Genomic DNA, 21555 nt, shown 5'->3' on the forward strand with positions numbered 1-21555 from the left:
TCCAAAAGGTCAAAGGTCAAAATACCTTTCTCTAAATACCTTTTACTAAATTCCTTCAAAGTCTTCTGTACATTCTACATACATTTTATATGACTCTGGGCAGACATAGATGTAAACTACAAATTGACTGGTTGGCAGAGGCATGGATCGACCAGATTCACGCAAATATCAAACACGTTTGAAATTAAATGTACATGTCTCTTACTGGACATTTATTATCTTTTTATTGGCAGTCGTTGTTGGTGGTTACACATATAACCCTGCACCAAGGTCTTTAGCCTTATTGTTGCTACCTTTATCTATAGTTTAATACTTGTGTATTAATTTAGAACCAAAAACAAACACTACCTCAACAGTGTCAAGTTATGTGTGGTTACTAAAAGTTAATGAGAATCCAGAATTTTCAGTAGCCTTGGTATGATACATTTTCATGTATAATGGCTTTAACAATGTGTCAATAATTGGTGTAAAAGAAAGTAAAATTTGTTATGCCTCCGCACCAGCGACCGCCATGATCGGATCGTTTTTTCAGGTTGTCCGTCCGTCATACCATTCTTCAAATTTTGGTACAACCAATTACTTTTGAGCTTCTGAAAATGAAGGACTATGTATAAAAAGGGCCATAATTCCAAAATGGTAGTTTGTGTTAAACTCCCTTGAAATGAAAGCTGTAACACTACACTTCAGAGGCAAAATTTTGAAAATTTTGTCACTGTCCAAATACTTATGTACCCAACATTATGTAATAACAATAATCATAGAAGTTGCAAAAGGAAAGTCAGGCAGATGTCAATAAAGCTCAGTCCGAACGTGCCTACACAGTTTTTTGGAGGTTGAATCAGTGAAAACACTTGTGTGGCAGTACCTTGAGTTTCTCTGGGCTTAAAGTAATTTATATTTCATCCATAAAGGTGACTCAGCAAACAGAGCTCTCGGGATGCAGGCAGTGGATCTCCTTTTTTCCAGTCGACACCTCCTTGCCATGTCATACCTCCCTGCCCTCTGCAACATCTGCTGCATCTGTTTGAAGCATCTTCTGCTGGAAGATGAAGAGGGAGGAACAGAAGTACAATCCAGAGAACAAGACAGAGGAAGTGACACAAGAAGAAAAGCCACAGAAAATGGACTAAAAGGAGTACAGATTGCAGGAGAAAGAAGAGGAGGGAGTGAACACATAATGATGGATGGGACAATTGGCAGAGCCCAGTCATCTCCCACATTAGCCCAGATACCCTCCACTCTAACCCAGGTCTACCTCACTGTTCTTGGTGCATTTCTGAGCCGTGACCCTGAAAAACGAGGAAAAAGTGACAAGGCAAAGACCACAAAACCTCCTCAGAGGTACAGACCAAGTACAGCACCAACAGTAAATCAATACTGTTTCACACCATCAATACATAACATATAACGTTAAATTTCAGTCTTAAAACAAATGGAAAAAATGGTACAAAAGGGGGTGCACCTTTTTGTAATACAAGCATGGTATTAAAGAAAGAGCAGTAAGAAGTAGTAAAGAAATATAACATCTTCATTTTAATTTCATACTTAATTACTTTTCAGTTTAAATTCACTTTTCACTTTCATATGATCTTTGTTTATATAATGTTCCAATGCACAAATGTTGTAGTTGGTTAAATTATGATTCAGTGCAAATTAATTTGATTTGTGTCTCTTTGTTCTGTAGGCTGATCACTCTAAGTCAGTATCAATCTCAGTTAAGTGAGCTGAGCCGGCTGGCGTGGAGAGGTTTAGAGGAAAGCAAGATCCTCTTCTTGAAAGAGGATATTCCTCAGCATGTTTTGGAGTTTGCAATCAGGGCGGGTCTCTTCTCACAGGTGAGACATGGTTGTATATGTGAATGTTTCCTTCATATCTGTGGGTGTGCGGGGTTTCATCTAAAACTAGAGGTTGATATTAGTTGTTGCTGGAGGTAGGTTTTTGAATCATGACTGGGTTTGCTCAGGGTGAAAAGTAAGAATTTAGAACACTTTGATTTGTTTGCTTAGCATTTAAAATTAAATTACTAAAGCTAAACAAGAGCATTGGGACTGCATTTGTATTGTAGCCAAAATAGTTTAGTAACACTGCAACAAACCTCGTCTACCAAAAATTCCTGTAGGTGGAATATCTGCACTATGCTGTTTACTTTGACAACAACCTCTGGCCAGTTCTACATTTACTTCAACATAACTACTAAAGATCAAAAACAAACATTATCTTACGATTTGGTTTTCTTTACAGTGCGCATTATAGATTCACAGAGCACATGTCATAATAAATGGTACATTTCTCCCTGTCTTCTTGGAAGGTGGAGCTCAGACTTGAGGATGGGATGCTCGTCAGTGCCTACTGTTTCATTCATCTGACAATACAGGAATTTTTGGCTGCCCTCAGAATCATGACCAGTAATGATGTTAATGACACGCAGCTCAAGAGGAGGTAAGGAAATGAATGCAAGGAAACCATATTATAGAAAGGAACATGGTTATATTTTGCTTGAGACCACAGGAGCCTTCCTCTATGGGGCTGTCAGGTAGATTTTCTGAAAGTGAAGGTGAGAGCTCTATTTTAGTGTAATGGCACAAATGCAATAACCAGTGCACTGTGCTTGGTGTTGTGTGTTCAGTCAGTTATAATTAAAAATCATGAAAATGAAAAAATGCTTATACGATAAAACAGTATTATATAATTGCTGTGCATCTCCTTTAAGGATTTAGTTAAATTAAATAAAATAGTTTTTTAAATAAATTAAATTTCAGTTGTGTGAAATAGACCTGGTTCCAAAACAGATATTAACAGATGCAGTGGGTATGTCTCAATTTCCTAAATACCAAATCTGCTTTATGCTGCCTCAGTTGAATGAGATTCCATCTGTGTACACCTGTCCTCCCACCTTTGCTGGACAAGAAACTCCAAACAGACAGGTAGAGCAAATTTCAGGTCAGGTAAACACCAACCTGTTGTTGTGCTGCTTGCACTATCCTCTGCACTGCCATCAAATAGAGCCTTGTAACTTAAGCTTGAAAAACAATCTCATAAATAAATAAAAAAAAATCATAATTCTATTTGAGCATGAACTGTGCTCAGAGCTCATATCTAAACTTAATTCCAAAATCATACCCAAATCATTAGTGTGCACAGGTATTTTTGGATTATCTGGATATTGACACATGCAGAGGAGTGCTATAGAATTTGACCATATAAAGCCACACTGTATACCAGGAATAACTTAGCCATGGAAGCAAGACGAGCTGTGTAAGCTTAGTACACTATGAAACATGTGTGACCCTCTTCCCTAAAAGGAGATCAGAAATACACTGATGCAGGCACAAAGCGGAGGGTCCAACCACAGCAGTGGAGGCCCAGGGGGTCTGCAGAGGTGGGGGCACTGAATGTGAGATGGAACTCAGCAGACATGATGCAGCACAAGGTGTCCACTGTCACTCAACAAAACCTTGTGTATGGCTACATTTTAAATTATGTTACCAGACTTCGCCTTTCTCGTTAGAGAGAGCGTGCTGCTGCTACCTCACCTGTCAAAATCCAACGTGAAAGAAAACTCAGCAAGACTGACTGAAAGTCTGTACTTTATTTAGTCAGTGCACTTTATGCAGTTAACACGTTTCAGCACAGGGCCTTAATCACATTTTTCTTTACTGTAAAAGGGTGTTGTTTATACCAAAGGGTGTTATAAAACCTTGTTTAAAGCCCTGTGAATACATTTGATGAACTAAATAAGGTTTTGATTGGATGTCTGGTGGCCTAGTAGTTTAGACTCATAACATGTAAACGTCTCTGGCTCGAATCCAGCCGGGGATATTTTTGCATGTCAAACCCCTCTCTCTAACCATTTTTTTGTCTATATCTACACTGTAATCTGTCAAATAGCAACAACAAAAAATGTAGTCCTTCACAAAGTTAGTAACTGGGGGGTCATCACTGCACTTTGTGATAAGGTTGCTGAATGTTAAACAGAAAGTAAAACGAAAAATGCTCTCTAGCAGACCATAATAGACTTGTTTTACATTATCCAAACAAACCCCAGAACCCCTCAGATTTCAGCATAAAATTTGTCACTGGTTTGGTTCTGTAAACTAAAAAATACAAAAATAAATAGAGATAAATATTTCTCTCACATCATGTGAGTTATTTTCATCCAGCCGGAGAAGCTAGGAACTGTCTTTTACACAGCAATCAATGTAGGTTTTTACCTTAACTCTTAATCTAAGTAAAACATTAATTATGCTTGATCTTCTTCCTCGTTGCTCTGTCAGATTCAATCTGAAAACTCGTTGGACAACCAAGTCAGACCAGAGGACGGTCTTCACTGACTCCCTGCACTTATATGTATGTGGTCTGGCTTCCCATCAGTGTACTCAAGCCTTAGTTCAATTAGCCAAGGCATTTGGTGGAAAAGGGGTTCAAAGTTGGGTCCAAAAACGACAAGCCCTTGTCCTGAAACTGCTAAGCAACTTGTGCCACAGCAACACCCTGACTGGACCCAAGGTAGAATGAACAGAAGTAAAAACTTGACAAACTATTACATAATTTTTCTTGTTACCCTCTCTTCTCTGTCTCTTTTCTTCCTGATTCTGCCTTCTTATATCTTCCCAGATACTGGAGCTTTGCCACTGCGTCCAGGAGAGCCAGGACCACCAACTGGCCAAGAATGTTGTGGGTACGAGACCTACCCTGGAGCTGCGCAACATCCGGCTATTACCTAATGATATTGATGCTCTGGCTTTTGTAGTTAACTCAGCAGGTGATAAAGGCATTGGACTGGACATTGGAGCATGCTCAATGGAGCTGGAGTGTTTAGATGCCCTGCCTAGGTGTCAGTACATTCACAATCTCAGGTAAGTGGAAACAAACACTCACACAAGAAAAATGATACATAGTATCAGTACACACACATGCACACACACTTTCAGAATTAAAATCAAATACCATTTCTTTTCAAAATGAAAAATATCTTATTTGAAATGACTCAGAAGCAAAATTTGTTGTATGCTTTGTATGATAATCACCATTTTCTCTCGATTGGAGCAAATTATAATGTGTATCAAAAATCAATCAGTCATGGTAAGTGCGAGTGCAAAATAAACAGGTGACTGCACAGGGAATGTGAGGCTAAGAACTATTTTTATGACCAAAAGCGTGGTACACTTAGAGCGGCAGTTAAAAACTGCAGTTGTAACACATGGGAATAGTGAAGTGGATGGTGTTGAGCCGCCAGGAATCTGAAAACAAGTCTTTATATTTTGGATGTTGAGGGAGCAGTTGCACAGAGGCTCTAAAAAGATCTGTTGCTTTGACTTTGACATACTGCAGCTGAAGGGCCACCTGTCCCGCAAACTGTCAAACTGCCTCAAGCACTTTATTTCCTGCTGTGTCCGTGTGGTTGGCTGAGTCTTTTCCAAACAAGTAGACATGCAATAACCTGTACTCTAGTAGAAAAAAATGGCAACTGACTATTTTAAAGGGTATTTTATCAGACCATCTTAAAATAGAATGAACTCTCACATGCTGTGTACACATACATGTAACTTAATAGGACCTTCATCAGACAAGATCAAGTCAAACATAAAACAACAAACAAGAAAGGCAGAAGGTGTCTGGAGGGAAACTGGCCAGGACTCAGACTAAGCTGCCAAAATAAACAAACAGATTCCATCTGTAAAACACACTGAGGCACTTGAACATTAGCTTGTCTGACAAGCTTGGTAAAAGCTTGGAGTTCTGCAAAGAAGACTTAGTCAACTTCAACAGCAACATGCACGGCTATGTACTGTTGGCAGGCAAGTCTCTCCATTAGGGCAGTCGTCAGTAGTGACACAAACAAGTCAGCTGGTGCCAGCAGCAAGCAAACTCTTAAGGTCTTTGTGCCCTTGGTCCCAGTGTCAGTATTAGACAGAGCTCCCATAACTTATACCACGCTTATTACGTATTGCATGTGTATATTATGTCACCTGGGGGAAAGACTCTCAAACTTGCGAGGGGTGGAGCTCTCTTTAGGGGACCCTCTTAACTAAAAAATTTTAATTATTATCCTGTGAACTATATAGAAGGTTATTTCCAGTAGACTCATGCTTCTTAATTTTCAGTGACATTTCAATTTGCACACCTAACAAATCTGACAGATTTTGGGCGAGTACTGGCATCTCAGCTTTCAGTCCAACATTAAGGCTTGCTTCATTGTCAATGATACATGTTTTTTTTTTCACTATTTTGTGCCTTCAGTTTTCGCAGCCGCAAGTATGGCGACAAGTTCGCTGAGAAGTTGTCCTCCATTTTGCCTGAATTCACAACCCTGAGAAAACTGGTGTAAGATTCAAATTTTTCCTTTTTCTTTTGTACCCATAGCTCTACTGTATGGAGTGTCATGTACATATAAACTGATATTTAATCTGACATTTGAACATTCCATAATTTAGTATATATATTCAATATATATTTAATTAATAATTACATTATTTGTTTCATTTTAAGATTCACAATCTGCCTTCAGATTGATGTTTGTTTAGAGTCAATGATGTCCTACCTTCCATATGGAGAATACCCACTGGAATTGTACAAATCGCACAACATTCATTCATTTGCCCCTCCCTGTTTTTGCATTGCTGGTCAGTCCCAGGGTCCCACAGTGCCTTGCAAAGTGATTTGCTCATATAATTGTATTTGAAATACTGTAAGGAATGGAGTAGAAGCCATTTTCCTTTAACATCCCTGAACACAGCCCCCTTAGCACACTGTTTTATTTCCAACATGTCTTATCTGTATTGTTATTATATTGTTTTCATTGTTTTAATATATTATTGTTGGGTATTTTATTCCATTTTACTTTTGGAATTCATTTCAGTCCTGAAATGTTTTAATACTCGTTAGACCATGTGAAACATTTTCTAACTTTGTAACTGAAAAGTGCTATATAAATAGCAATAGCAATATAAATTAAGTATTATTATCATTATTATTATTATTATTGTTGTTCTTGTTCTTGTTATTGTTATTATTGTTATTATCACAGTGATTGACTGATTGTCTGTATCTTCTCAAGGTTTTGTAGTGCTAGACTGACTGCCACAGGAGCAGCTAGTTTGGCTTCTGCTCTAGAGAAGTGTCCAGACATCACTGAAATCAAGTAGGTTTTCTGTCGTTCATGTACAACATTAATGTCACTGCCAAAGTAAATGGCAGATTTAAACATGTTCTCTGAGGCAGGTCTAAACTTTGACATCGAGCTTTTGTTTTTGTGTTTTTGTTTTGAAGTCTAAGTGACAACAGTCTGAAAGACGAAGGGATCAAACACATAGCTGACATCTTTACCAAACTACCAAGACTGGCATATGTGATGTAAGTTCATACTCTGATGAGACTGATATGTTTTTAATTAAGATTTTGCTGATTTTTAGCCAACATTTCTGCGCACACGGTTTGCAGGGTGTTTGGAGGTTAATGAATGTGTCTGTGGAACTTACAGGGTGGGTCGAAACAGAAGCTCTCTGAAAGCAGTGGACTATCTCATTGGGAAAATGTCTTCATGTTTGAACATCCAACATGTTCATGCAGAGTATGATTACACACACATTCACACACACACACACACACACACACACACACACACACACACACACACACTCACACACACAGGTATCATTATTTTTGCATGATTTATCACAGAGGCCATACATTACATCCACACAGGCTCCCTTTCAACACTTAAACACATTTTAAACTTCAACACACATTTGACTGCAGTTTATTGACTGTATAATGTACACCTCATTCTATTGGTTTGATACTGTCACCATTTTTGCAGCCAACATATTTTCTCCTTCACATGCAACTTTGAGTCTTCCAAACTTATTTTAGAGACCATAAAGCAATTACGTAAAAGCGAATCAGATAAAAATCCCTCTAAACCTGTTATATAATATAGATTTTTTTGTCCTTTTGCAGTTCAATGGAAAAATTGACAGTGACTTTCTCCCAAAACTCAGATATGAGAAGGTGGGTTTTATTGTTAGATAAAACTTATAAAACCATAAAACAAATACTGAACGTCCTGAAATTCTGTCCTATGTATTCCCCATGCAGCCATAAAACTAAGTCTGATCCAACAATCAGGTAAGACATTAAACAGTAAACATAACATTTGAACTATTTTCCAAAACTTAGGTGTATAACCAGTTTCTGGCGAAGAACTTTGCTCACTCTGTGAAGTTAAATTATGGTTGTGAGCAAAGTGTATGTACTTTGACTTTTTTGGAAACAGTTCATCTTTACCAGAAACGACCTCTGAACCGGTGACCTCAGTGCTACTGCTGTGTTATTACTGTGAGACCTGGACTTCATGTAATTAACTCAGTTTAGTTTCTGTTGATTAAATCTGTTGATTAAATCTATTGATTAAAATTCGATTCAGTTTATGGTTTTCAACATTGATATTTAACCTGTTTTTATTGTTGATATCTCAATTATTGCTTTGGTGTTATAAGTTTTTATCTTTTGGCACCGTTTGTCGCCAGCTTGTTGAACCAGAAATGGAACAAGCCTGAGATGCAAAAAGTTGCAAATACATTGAAGTGTTGCCCTGCCCTGTCTGTCCTGGAGTAAGTAACCCTAAATACACCGCTTCAAATTTAGAAACCCCCTACCAATGATCCACAACTAAATACAGTATAAACAGGCAGATATTAACTAACAGTTTGAAATTTTGATTTGTACTGATTGGTACCACGCAATGTATCTCATATCATACGTATATCTATGCAAAACAAATGCCAATGAAGCTCTGCATGTGTGTAATGCTTGTGTGTGCATCCTAGTTTGTCCGGAGGCCAGTGGGATGTGGAAGTTCTAAAGACACTGATTCAGTTTTTGCCAAAGTTCAATATCACCAACAAGATCATGTAAGACTGGATTTTTTTGAAACCATGCATCACAAAGGATATTATGTAATTCTGATATTAAGTTACATGTTTTCTGCAAATAATGTTTTTATAGTGTTTGCTATACAGTATGCAATTTTGCTAAACTCGATTATACCTGGATATACAAAAATATAGATACTTTTAATACACTGTGAAATTTTTAGTGGTTAGTGGTTGGGGATAGACAATTACAAAAAGAGTTTTCAGCATCCATAAGTAAATGAACAGCAGCAGTTTGTTGATGTTCACGTGCCCTTTCTCAGTCTCGATGACAGCTGCTCTTCTGTGGAGGGCTTGGTGGTTCTGACTGCTCTGCTGTCTAATTGTCCTGCTGTGGTGGAGCTTCATATCAGGTAAAAACACACCTGTAATGTGCATGGCATACTATAAATTCACACATGCAAAGTTCACACATACATCATAAACAAATGCAGAATAGCTCATATCAGGCATGTCCATGATGCCATTCTTTTGCAACGCTCCTGACTTGTGTAAAAAGAGTCAGTATATATTTAAATTGTATAAGGTTAGCCTCCAATGTTTTTGTATTTTAAAACAGTCTCCTTTGTTGTGAAGAACTTAAAACATTCTGAAATGCTTATACATGCTTCAGTTACTTAATTCAGTTCTCATTAGTGGGTTCATCACTGCTATGTAACTGCATGTTTCTTTATGTTATAGACTACAGTCTAGTCCAGATCCTGTTCAGGTGTCTGTAGTGTTCTCTGGAGGGAGAGAAAAGCCTGCCAATGAAATATCTAAAACACTCTGGTATGTATTAAATTATCTATGTACTTAAAAAAAAAAAGTGAACTCTGGTATGTATTGAATTTTAACAAATCTATTTTAATCTATTTTTTTTTGGTTATTATTTCAATTTTATCATATTTATTTTTTGTGTACATTAGTCTCAAATTGTTTACGTCTTTACATCTGTGCTGTCTTATTATCAGCTTCTTTAGTCACCTGTAAAGATTTTGAATTGCACTATCCTGTGCGAATGGTGCTATACAAATAAAGTTTGATAATGATAATGTTGAATTATTGCCACAGAGTCACTGTCACAGCCATAATAAAACAGCATTTTGAGAGCATCAGGTTGCAGCAGGATGTTATGGTTGAGTATACTGCAGAAAAAGATCATGTGATATAGTAAAATAAAAGGATGTGAATTAGGGAGAGAAATACTGATTCATTTGTTCATAGGGGCCAGACTGTTCATGCACATCTAAAAGTGTGGGACACGGTAATGGTACAGATAGTGATACTGATATTACACAATATTGTTATTACTGATGATGACTATGATGGTAATCATGAAGCTGTTGCCTCTGTCAGTCTCAGCTGCTGCGGTCTGCTGCATGCTGATCTGGGGAGAGTGTGGAGGAGTTTGGGGACTTCCTGTGATCTCACAGTGCTGGAGTAAGATACACATAAAGACTTGATTGAGCATGCACAATCAAAAACCTTACAAACCTACACTTTGAATCACTGACACATGTGTCCTGAGACTCCGAAACCTTCTACGTTTACTATCTACTTACCTCTCATGTTACGTGCTGATCAGCAGCATCCTAAAACATTCCACCATCAGCATAGAAACTCCATCAGTGCATTCACCCCTCACACAGAGGCTTAATTTGTTTTTACCATGTGTGTCTGAAACGTGGCAGGAACAGAACCACTAGAATTAGCATGGTGGAATTAGTGTGTGCCATACATGCAGTTGTTGCTAATTCAGTGAATTGTGATTGTTTGACTTTTATCAGTCTCTCAGTAAAAAACTGAATATGTTGATTACACCACTCGGTATGCTTAAATACTGTATGAACTGTGTTACTACCATCTAAATTTGCACTTATGACAGCTTGTCTTGGATAAACCCGCCCTTCACACACCTTCAAATTCTAATATTTGCACTTAGGTTGCTTGTCATTTTTCCGTGCAAAAGTTGGGTTGCAGTCAGAAGAGAATGGCACTGCGTTTTATTTATTCACAAAGCACTTCTTGGCAAACTTCCTGGCTATCTTACATGTCTTTTTAACTGTAGATCAATTTCACACTACACTGAGTCCACTAGGACTTTTTTGGTCCTCGATAATCATCATGTTAATAATGAGATTGGGAAACTGGCTAGAGAGAAGTGTGTATGCATATGTTTTCTTTGAATTGATGTTGTCCCTTATGTTGATGTCTTTTTCCTGTTTGTTGTATACTTTTTTGATGTATACGCTAACTTTGTCTGTTTTTATTGTTTTATATGTATTGTAATCCAGACATACTTTTTTAAAGGGAGTTCTAGTAAGAGTTATAATAATAATAATAATAATAATAAAATGCATACTAAACCAGGATCACTATTGACATTAGGTATACAGTTCAATCTACTGTAGTGATCATCTATATAAACCCTATGCTGAAGTCACCTTTTGAAAAACAAACACACGTGCCTCTTTTTGGATTAGTTGTCATCATATGTCTCCATGGTCAATTCAGACATGAACTTAAGTTATAATTCAGTGCCATTTATAAGGTCTCTTGCACTGTGTTTATATTTTCTGCATCACCACATTATTTAAGTGTTCCTTTTATTTTGGCAGATACCCAAAGTTGTACAGTTTATCTCTTTTCCTTTCTTATGTCTCTCTTGGTTCTGACAATAACTCTGTATTCTCTATTATCAGTTTGTCTAGTAACTGTTTAGGCAACAAAGGTCTGAGGAAGTTGCTGGACTTTCTGCCTGATCTTAGAAACATCCAGGAAATCAAGTAAGGCTAACACACAAAATTATAACAAAGTTTCATATTTAAAAAGAGATGCTCCAAACAACTATAAAAAAAAAAAAAAAAGTAAAAGTGGTATGTGTAGTTAATCTAAATAAGTGACCATGGAGGCACAACCTTTTTTCCATGGCTTCTTTGCTGAGATAGAAGGACGTTTTTTAAAGAAAAGATTGCACTGTTGTTGTTAGACAGAGCTGATCAAATCTTGTTACGTTGGCAGAAGCAGGACTATTATTTTCTTGCCCAACAGGTCCCAAAGAAAATGTGCCGATGCTATATGCTGTGTTTACCTGGGGGCAGTATTTATTATGCATAGCTCATAATAGAACCATATTATGTCTTTTCCTCCTGGCTCATTGTGTTTTGTGTTTTTCAGTGCCAGTAACAATGGCATCAGCATGGAAGGAGTGGTGATGTTGGCTGATGGTTTGTGCTCCTGTAAGAACTTAACAGAAATTCATATAAGGTACTCTTTTTTTTTTTTTTTTTTTTTTTTTTACATTTTAGGCATTTAATAATTCTATTAGAACAGCAAAAGAGTAACTATGACCAACATGGCAAGCTGCCAGTTACAACTTCAACAACTGACAAATGCTGTAAAACAGCTTGTTTATGTCTGTTTATAAAAAATAACAAGTAAATATATGCATATAAATTTGCACAGAGATGAATTGATTATGGAGACAGTGGTCTTGATAGATATAAACACATTGGCTTAAATATGCAGAATGTGATGTGACGGTGTCTTGTTGGTTTTACAGTGATGGAGGGAGAGAAAAGATGATCCTGAAGTTCTGCCCTGACAAAAGGTAGAAAAGTTGCATTTATGAAAACCTCCCCGCATCTGAATACCACTGTCTATATTTTTATTTGTCTGTTAATGAGCTAATTCTGTGCTTGTTGTATTTTTCAGCGACGGCAAACAGCAGCTCAAGATGTTCAGGTACAGTAAGCTGATGAAGACTTGAGGGAAAAACACACATTTGTCATGCTTATATGTACAGTATTCTTCAAAACACAAACACTTTACGAGAGCTGCAACTATTTTAATAATCAATTACTCGATTTAGTAATTTTTCAAGAAAAAACCCCAACATTTGCTGGTTTCAGGCTCTCAAATGTGGGAAATTGTTGTTCTTCTTGGTCATACATTACTGTAAATTTAATAATTTTGGCTTTTGGACTGGTGATTGGACAAAACAAGACGGTATTGTGATGGGTGTTTTTCACCATTTTCTCATGTTTTATTGGCCAAATGATTAATTGATTGATAGTGAAAATAATCAGCAGATTAATCAATAATAAAAATAATTGTTAGTTGCAGCCCTACACCTTACAGTACCACAAGTCATTACGTTGGAATTAAAATACAGAATGATCTCTTAATTTACAGGATAAACAACAGCAGCCTCCTGCCGTCTGATATAACCAGGCTATGTAGGGAATTAGTCAAGTGTCGCTTCCATTTGGACTTAGAGTAAGTTTAATAATTGTTCATCCACATTTTATTATTCCATGATAATAATGAACAGGTAGACGTTAATATACTTTTATGTTGTGTCAGTTTGTCTCACAACTCATTGAAAGATGAAGCTATCAAGAATCTCCTCAAAGTCCTACCAAAGATGGAGTCACTGCAGAGGCTCAAGTAAGACATGCACCCATACAGTATATGCTTTACTTAGAATGGAGGCTTTTGTGTGTGAGCATGATAAACATTTCTGTAGTTGTATCCAGTTTATTTTGTGTAATTGTGTTGGCTTTATATGATCCTTGTTGGGAATGTTAATAGATAAACAGGTGGAGGAGTTGTACACAAAAATAGTAAAAATATGTGTTCTGTATGAATATTTAAAATTGTACTGAAATGTACTGTTAGTTATTATGATGGGGAAAATAAACATGATGGCACTATCCATTAGTCCAGATGTGCAAATACCCTTTTTAAAGATACAAACATACAGAGATGACAGATAAATACTGGTTTGTAAGAAAGATTTATATAAGAATGTGTACAAGGTATTAGTTATCTATGGACACAGTTTAACTGTGTCGGAATCTGATGTACAGTGCTATGCACCTCAGGGGTCACATTATATGTAATATTATATAATATTGATTCAAGCGATTGTTTTTAAGTAAGATAGCTCTAATCTGATTGGTTATTCAGACTTCTGTAAACCATTAGTACCAGTTTGAAATGGCAAGCATAATGTGGTATTTCGACAGAATATGAAGCAGTAATAATACCATGGTATGTCATTAAAGATGGCCTAGTTTGAACTCAACCACCATTCTGCTACTGCCTCTTGGGGTGTCATTGCGCACACTTTTGATGAGTCTACTTTTTTTTGTAATTGTGCTGACTCTAGTGCTAGCTTCACCATAAGAGAAATTTCACAAAAAGGGACTATGGTTAATTTACAACCATTTAAAAGTATTAATTTAATTAATTTGTTTTCATCAATTATTTGATTACCTTCTCATTTAGTTTTTATCAGCCCTTTCTTCTCTTCCTCCAGTGTCAGCAACAGCGTCTTATCCACAATTGGGGCACTGATTTTGGTCAGTTGTTTGACGGTCAGTCGGCGAGTCACATCCGTAGAGCTCAGGTACTATACTAATCTGTGTTACATCTATCAAGAAAAAAAACATGCGACATTTGAAAACCAAAGTTTTAATTCTTTGCACTTATGGGTTCAATTATTAAGAGAAAATTATAATAAGTATATTCCTGCAATAATTCTATTTATTTTTCTGTCCTTTATTGATATCTGCCATGGATAATGTTTTTGTTGGTTACTCTTGGTGCTTTGAACTCTTCCTCAGGCCTCAGAGTGAATGCCTTATCCATTTTGATAGAGTGGAAGCAGAACAAGCCCACTGCAGGTCTGTGATCAGCAATTAAGGAATTGTTTTGTGCACTGTCTACTGATATAACTAAAAAAACTTTGTGTTTCAGAATGCTCAGTTAGTCACTTTTCCAAGAATCCACTGTATGTACAGTATATCAGATCTAGCTTCTTCTAGTTTCTCTTTCAGTATGACTGCAAGTGTATGTGTTTCAGTATGAAAATGATCATGAACTTGGCAACAAACAATTTCTCCAACAGTAAATAGGCAAGAACATTATTCCTCTGTATTTTTATTTAGAAAAAATTCATGCTGCCTGTTTTTTGCATTTTTGGCACTCTAAACTGCTAAACTGAAAGAATAACAAAAATGGCAAAAATAATGACAAAAAGGGACTGCTTTTTCAGGTAAAAAAGAAAAATAATGTTGTGAACACTCCACAACTGGCTGCTTTAATGTATTTTCTGTCTGTCTCCCTGTCTGACCGACTATGTGTGCACAGGTTAACTCATTTTAGCCTGAACTGCGATAACTTGGAGAGACTGATTGAGATCCTGCATAAGGTTCCTCAGCTGTCACTCCTGGAGTATGTGCCACAGCCACACTTACATACATTAGCACACACCCATGTACCCATGTACATACTAGTCCTTTCTTACTGAACTATGGATATAAATAATGAGCAACTCTTTCTTCTGACTGCAGTTTATCAAGTAACCAACTGGAAGATGAAGCAGTGAAGCGTCTCATGGATTCTCTACCAAGGCTTAAAATCAACAGCTTTGTCAAGTAAGATATGAAATATTCATATTTGCCATTTTCAGTTGCGTATTAATTTGTAGCCACTGTGAAGAACAGTCAAATATGCTGTTTCAATGAAGGGTTTGTTTGAAATAGAAAAGACTGGAAATTCAAATATCCCTATTACCAATAAGCCTATTGATTCTTTTTAATTTCCTACTTTATTCCATGCCACAACCAGGCCTGTAGTGTGGAATACTACAAAAATAATACTAAGTAAAAAGTTATTTAATAGAGCAGGCATCTTTTAAACAAGACAATATGTCACACATACTCCAAAAAATAATTGCACAGACACAGAAGCAGATGGCCATGTGGCAACTATTTGTATGTAATGCTACACATACAGAAGTGTACCAAATTTTTTTTATACTTTTCAGTCCATTTACTGCAAAATAGAGCTTGACCAACAAATGTTCTCTCTTTTGAGCCAGGACATTGGCAGATGTGTAAACAGAAAATGCAGGATATGATTTTTAAAGACTACATTTTATGTATTTTTGAAGCTTATATTTCACATATACTTTTGTTTTTTTTGTGTTAAGTGGTCAACTGAGATATTTGCTTCAGTATGTACACTGAGCCGCCACAACAATAAAACCAGTTACAAGTTGTAATGTTGTGGATGAATTGTGCGTGTATGTATGTGTACACACACACACACACACACACACACACACACACACACACACACACACACACACACACACACAGTGGCATGAACAATTTCTGTTACTGTGTTAGTTAAGTGGTTAGAGGATAAAGTGATTTCTAAAAGGCCTAAAGTTAAAGGTGAAACATTTCTTTTCAACATTTTAAGCAAGGTTGGTGTATTATTTTTGTTTTGTACAAGTTTAGAATGAAAAAAAGGAAAGGAGAACCATACAAAAGAGCTCTCAGATAACTTTTACCAAGGCTTCAAACCTTAATTAGCTTGTTAGGGTTATGGTTTGTTCACAATCATCGTTAGGAAAGACCAAGTGATGAAATATTTGATGCCAACAAGGCAGGAGAAGGCTATGAGAAGATAGCAAAGTGTCTGCAGGGAGCTGTTTCCTCAGCTTGTCATGTAATTAAGAAATGGCAGTTAACAGGAACGGTGGCAGTCAAGTTGAGGTCCAAGAAAGCTTTCAGAGAGAACTGCTCGTAGGATTGCTAGAAAGGCAAATCAAAACCCCCATTTGACTCTGGAGCGGTGCTGAACTTTTGTACTGTGCAGCAGCACCTGCACAAATATGACCTTCATGGAAGAGTCATCAGAAGAAAACCTTTCCTGTATCCTCACCACAAAATTCTGTGTCAGAAGTTCGCAAAGGAACATCTAAACAAGCCTTATGCATTTTGGAAACAAGTCCTGTGGACCGATGACGACGTTAGAATAGAACTTCTGGCCGCAATGAGTGGAAGTATGTTTGGAGAAAAAAGAATCCAGAATTTCATCAAAAGAACACCTCTCCAGCTGTAAAGCACAGGGGTTGATCGATCATGCTTTGGGCTTGTGTTGCAGCCAGTGGCACGGAGAACATTAAACTGGTAGAGGGAAGAATGGATTTAATTAAATACCAGCAAATTCTGGGAGCACACATCACACCGTCTATAACAAAAGCTGAAGATAAAAAGAGGATGGCTTATACAACAGGGTAATGATCCTAAACAAACCTCAAAATCCACAATGGACTACCTCAAGAGACACAGGCTGAAGGTTCTGCGATTGCCCTCACAGTCCTGCGACGTAAACATCCTCAAAAATCTCTGGATGGACCTCAAAAGAGCAGTGCATACAAGACGGCCCTAAGAATCTCACAGAACTAGAAGCCAAAAATGCCCCCAACAAGAACTGAAAAACTTTTGTTTTGGGACCTACTCCTGTTTTGTTATTTTGAAACTGTAAAAGATAGAAATAAAAAAAGTAATCTTGCTTAAAATATTAAAGAGATGTCTCATCTTTAACTTTATATATAATATATATAGCAAATAATGTATATAAAATCCAATTAACCATAGATCTTTTTCACAGCAGACATTTTGACTTGTCATAGAAGAAAAAGCAAAGGTGTTACCGTTAACATTAACAATGGCCATGACAGTGTGACAGTGAGCCAACATGCACAATACAACGATTCTGAAACCAAAGCAGCTAAATGGAATTAAGTCATCCTTAACTGTATTATTTACACCTGTGCTTTTATACTGTGACGTGAAAATGTCTTCTGTGAAAAAGGCCTGCTATCATTTTTTTAAATATATTAAATTTCTATTTGAAAAAAGGTTAATATATTGTTATCAGATGTTTATCCTTTACTGTAAAATATCAATATTGGAATCAAAAACGAACATCACTTAAAGTATCTAGCTGTAGGTCTAGGAAATGGTCAGTAGTAATATTAAATGACAGTAAATGGGTTAAATATAGAATAAAACTGGTCATTTCTTCATCCGCAGTTTGAGCAACAACAGCCTAACCCAGCAGGGACTGTTGGATGTGGCCAGCACACTGTATACCTGTGACAACGTCTCTGGTGTAGAAGTGGGGTGAGTCTGTGCACCGTAGAAATGAGTGAACAAAGGACCAAGAAAGAAAGCAATTCAATGAATTGCTGGACGCATGAAAAAAACAAAAACAAACAAACAAAGTATTCATGTCTGTCTGTCTCTTTGTCCATGGACTCAACTTTCTGATGTCTACTGGTAGTCTGGGAAAAGAGAAGAGGTGTCTTATCTGGTTCCGAGAATATGGAGGTTGTGAAAAAACTCTGCGGTAAGAGTACGATATAAGTTAAAATTCAGATGATTATCACATTACCACTGTGCTGCTTTGATGTGTGAAGTATGTGAGGTGTTTCTGATCTTGTGTCCCATTACAGAACTCATCAGCTCTATAGTTCGAGGGTGTGAAAAGCATGGCCAACCAAATTTCCTTATTTGATCTCCTCTAAACACAGGGGTCTTCCTGTCATGACACACTGACAGTTTAGGAATCCTGTAGAGAGTTTTCTCAGAGGAAACTTATTCTGGTCTGCGATGTACAGAGTTTCAAAATACGAATACGGCAGCTCAAATACACTGGCTCGAGCAGACGATGTCTATTTTAAGCTGAGTTCACTTTGGACATGAAGATCTTACAGTCTTAATGTTTCAGTCCGCAAGGGTGTGCGATATTATTTGTCATACAAACGTCCATAACCACCAAATACCACCGTAGTGACTTTCCGAAATTATTTTAACGTTTAAGTCAATCTAGATTTGGCAGTTTTAAATGGAAAACGATTGCTGACGATCTCATAATTAATCAGTTGTCTGCTTAATCTTCATATTGCAACAGAAATGTGTTTGTGTTGGCATAGTGTGCTGAGCTGTCAACCTGCTCTGAGCAGGTGAGCAGTGGACTGCACACTCATTCTTGAGTGCGATTCATGCCCCTGCGCCAACATGAACATAGAGCCTTAAAACTTTTAAGTAATTTTAAAGATTTTTCTTCGTTTTTGAAATTTCTTTAAAGTTTGATCTCAGTATTTTATTTTTCAGCACACAATGGGTCCAAGATATCAGGTTTCTGTACTTGGGCTGCGCTAAGAACACCGTACCTGCTCCTGGCAGTGCAGGGTTCAAAAAGTGCCAGAACAAGCACAAAATTTCGACATTTGTTACCATCACATAGTGACACAGTTTTAATGCTAGAGCTGGTCAAAGCAACTTATGTTTTGAGCTGTTGCTTTTCTTAACTACCAGCAATGGTTCTCCCTGCGTCATAGTCCGATAAGGTTTTTTAAAGGTCACAGTGCACATTGCATTTGTTGCATTCATTAGACAGGATTTACATTTGAAAAATTCTCATGTGTTTAGTTATTCTTTCTTTGTTCTCTCCCATCTTTTCTTCCTCTCCATTAGTGTCAAAGAGAGTAATTTGGAACGTCAACATCTGGTCAGTTTAGCAGAGATTGTGTCTAACTGTCCCAGTCTGACCAAACTGGAGTAAGTACATCTCTATGTTTAGACCATTTTATAGCTCTCATCAAATGAAAAGCTTTTCTGTGACTTCAGCTGATACTGCAAAGGGTATTATTTTAAAACCTTCCAGTTTGGGTGATTTTCATAGTTTAACTTTTGTTGAAGGATAACTTGTTTTATAAAGAAAATTCTTTGAAAAATAAGGACATATCTTGGTCTTATGACACCCACTCAATACCCAGTGGATGATTTAAAACTACATAAGGGTCAAGACAGCAACAAAGCTATATATCTTAGTTCCTGAGGATTTACCACTTTAAACAAGGTTTTAACCTGAAAGTGAAGGCAGTGTTAATTTTTTTCTCCAACAGACAAAAAGGTTTTTTATTTAAGCAGTATTTAAAAAAAAATTTTTTTTTGACAAATTTTTTGTGAGTACTGAGCTCATAGAAAGACCTGACTCATTATTCTAAATGTGTCCTCGGTTTATTTTATTTTCCATGCGAGTTCCCAATACTTAATGGTCATCTGAAACTTAGTAATGATTGCTCTGTGGTTGGTCCACAGGTTCAAGAACAATTTACTGCAGTCGAAGTGGATTGAAGACTTTGTGAAAGTGTTGAACATCGGTCAGAGAAGTTGCAGTTTCAGGTGAGAGGGAGCACAGTAGTGCTGTGCTGTTTACTCCTAAAGGGAAGTGTCAAACCAGTTTCTATCAAAATTTGGTACTGTATCCATTTTGCTGTAGCTTGTTATTCTATAACATTTGGAGTCGCAAGCTTGTAGTCTTCGTAGGAATAATAAGACTAACCAGATACTAAACAGGGTAAAATGAGATTAAGTTGTGTTAGTATGCCTTATTTTAGCAGCGATAGGTGAATATATTTTAGCTTTGCTTTTGTTCATACAATCTAATTTTTAGTTGTGGCTGAACATACCTCTGTGTTTTTGTCCAAGTAGCTGAATGAAGTTGTATTATTAAAATACTCAACTGTATCACACACTTTCTTCCTTGTTAGTGTTGAGGAGTGGTGGATCAGAGCTGAAAAAGCTATCAGTTTAGTGTGTCGCTGTCTCGAGATCAGCAGCAACATTAAAACTGTCAGGTGAGATATGCAAATGCATGCTAGCAAACGCACACACAAGACTATACACTCTTGACAAATATTCAAAGTCAAAATTAGAATTTCCCAAATCAAGGTAAACAGTATGTATGGTACATTTATTTTGCAGGGTGCACCACACCACACTTCACCTGTCTCTGATGAAATCTACTGGATTGACTTCAGTCAGGTAATAAACTTGAAGTTGCATATTCAAATTGATTATTCTAAATATGTACAATGAAGTGAATAATATGAAACCAACATCTGTAGTCCCCTATAGTTCCGCAGGCAGTTGAATTTTCTTTTTCTAATGTCAAACTTACTTTCTCTCAGTAACTTTGCTGGTCCAGCTCCATCAGTGGCTACAGAGAAAATAGGTTACCGTTTTCTTTAAAATGGACTACCTAAACCATTGAAAATGAATATCATAATTTTAGTATATTCCATCTGTTCTATGTCATGTTAACTTGCCTTGTTGAAACATACATTAATTTGGCCATTCTCAAGGCAGTGTTCTACCGGAATCCTTCTTACAGTTAAACAAAAATTAAGCAATGCAAGGGAGAGACAGAAGAAAATCTAGTGAAACACAAATGCTACATGTAGGCTTATGTATTCAGTTTGAAACCCTGGAAAAAGTTTTCAGGAAAAGAAAAGAGACAAACATTATTTGTCTACATAGCTGATAACAGAAAGAAAAAGACAACAGCAAATATCTTGTTCACAGTTGGACATGTCCTGCAATGAGCAGGTGTTAATCTGTCTTCCCCTCCTCTCCTCTCCCCTTCAGCCTTGTGGAATGTGCACTAGAGGGGCACCAGCTTGCACCTATGAGGAGCATCATCCAGAGGTGTCCTTTACTGAAAGAGCTGGAGTTAGTACTCTCTATTTTCTGTTTGAATGTAATGTGTATACAGCAGGTTGCAAGGGAGACGTGTTTGTAAATCCGGGGAAAAACTAAATGGAAATACAAAAAAATTATTTTTGTTCTCATTATTCAACAGTTTTTCTCACAACAGCCTGGGGATAGATGGAGCTAAGTTTATCTGTTCTGTTCTGCCCTCAATGCCAAAACTCACTTCTCTCAGGTTAGAGCTTTTTTGACACATTTGACACTTTTATCAACGCCTG

The 21555-nt window shown here is 37.0% G+C and overlaps 1 protein-coding gene across 7 annotated transcripts in view; it reads left to right on the forward strand.

Annotated features, from left to right (window-relative positions):
* Positions 1 to 21555, forward strand: part of nlrc5 (NLR family, CARD domain containing 5) — a 38669-nt gene that overhangs the window by 10232 nt on the left and 6882 nt on the right. For 6 of the 7 annotated variants that reach the window (XR_005707968.1, XM_040133281.1, XM_040133283.1 and 3 more), the window contains 34 exons: positions 912 to 1341; positions 1685 to 1835; positions 2309 to 2439; positions 4275 to 4506; positions 4615 to 4856; positions 6241 to 6324; positions 7058 to 7141; positions 7270 to 7353; positions 7481 to 7570; positions 7960 to 8010; positions 8098 to 8127; positions 8529 to 8612; positions 8829 to 8912; positions 9197 to 9286; positions 9615 to 9704; positions 10272 to 10355; positions 11618 to 11701; positions 12093 to 12182; positions 12478 to 12525; positions 12630 to 12659; positions 13110 to 13193; positions 13281 to 13364; positions 14239 to 14328; positions 14546 to 14605; positions 15072 to 15155; positions 15275 to 15358; positions 17813 to 17902; positions 18063 to 18128; positions 19259 to 19342; positions 19886 to 19969; positions 20338 to 20424; positions 20552 to 20611; positions 21215 to 21298; positions 21429 to 21512. Coding sequence is in view for 6 of the 7 variants with exons in the window: in XM_040133281.1 (XP_039989215.1) it covers positions 912 to 1341; positions 1685 to 1835; positions 2309 to 2439; positions 4275 to 4506; positions 4615 to 4856; positions 6241 to 6324; positions 7058 to 7141; positions 7270 to 7353; positions 7481 to 7570; positions 7960 to 8010; positions 8098 to 8127; positions 8529 to 8612; positions 8829 to 8912; positions 9197 to 9286; positions 9615 to 9704; positions 10272 to 10355; positions 11618 to 11701; positions 12093 to 12182; positions 12478 to 12525; positions 12630 to 12659; positions 13110 to 13193; positions 13281 to 13364; positions 14239 to 14328; positions 14546 to 14605; positions 15072 to 15155; positions 15275 to 15358; positions 17813 to 17902; positions 18063 to 18128; positions 19259 to 19342; positions 19886 to 19969; positions 20338 to 20424; positions 20552 to 20611; positions 21215 to 21298; positions 21429 to 21512 (3418 nt within the window). In the remaining variant the exon portion in view is untranslated. The remainder of the gene's footprint in view (positions 1 to 911; positions 1342 to 1684; positions 1836 to 2308; positions 2440 to 4274; positions 4507 to 4614; positions 4857 to 6240; positions 6325 to 7057; positions 7142 to 7269; positions 7354 to 7480; positions 7571 to 7959; positions 8011 to 8097; positions 8128 to 8528; positions 8613 to 8828; positions 8913 to 9196; positions 9287 to 9614; positions 9705 to 10271; positions 10356 to 11617; positions 11702 to 12092; positions 12183 to 12477; positions 12526 to 12629; positions 12660 to 13109; positions 13194 to 13280; positions 13365 to 14238; positions 14329 to 14545; positions 14606 to 15071; positions 15156 to 15274; positions 15359 to 17812; positions 17903 to 18062; positions 18129 to 19258; positions 19343 to 19885; positions 19970 to 20337; positions 20425 to 20551; positions 20612 to 21214; positions 21299 to 21428; positions 21513 to 21555) is intronic. The other variant, XM_040133282.1, reaches the window with a different exon arrangement.

Source organism: Xiphias gladius, chromosome 8 (genome assembly GCF_016859285.1).
Source record: "Xiphias gladius isolate SHS-SW01 ecotype Sanya breed wild chromosome 8, ASM1685928v1, whole genome shotgun sequence".
In the NCBI taxonomy this organism is placed as follows: domain Eukaryota; kingdom Metazoa; phylum Chordata; class Actinopteri; order Istiophoriformes; family Xiphiidae; genus Xiphias; species Xiphias gladius.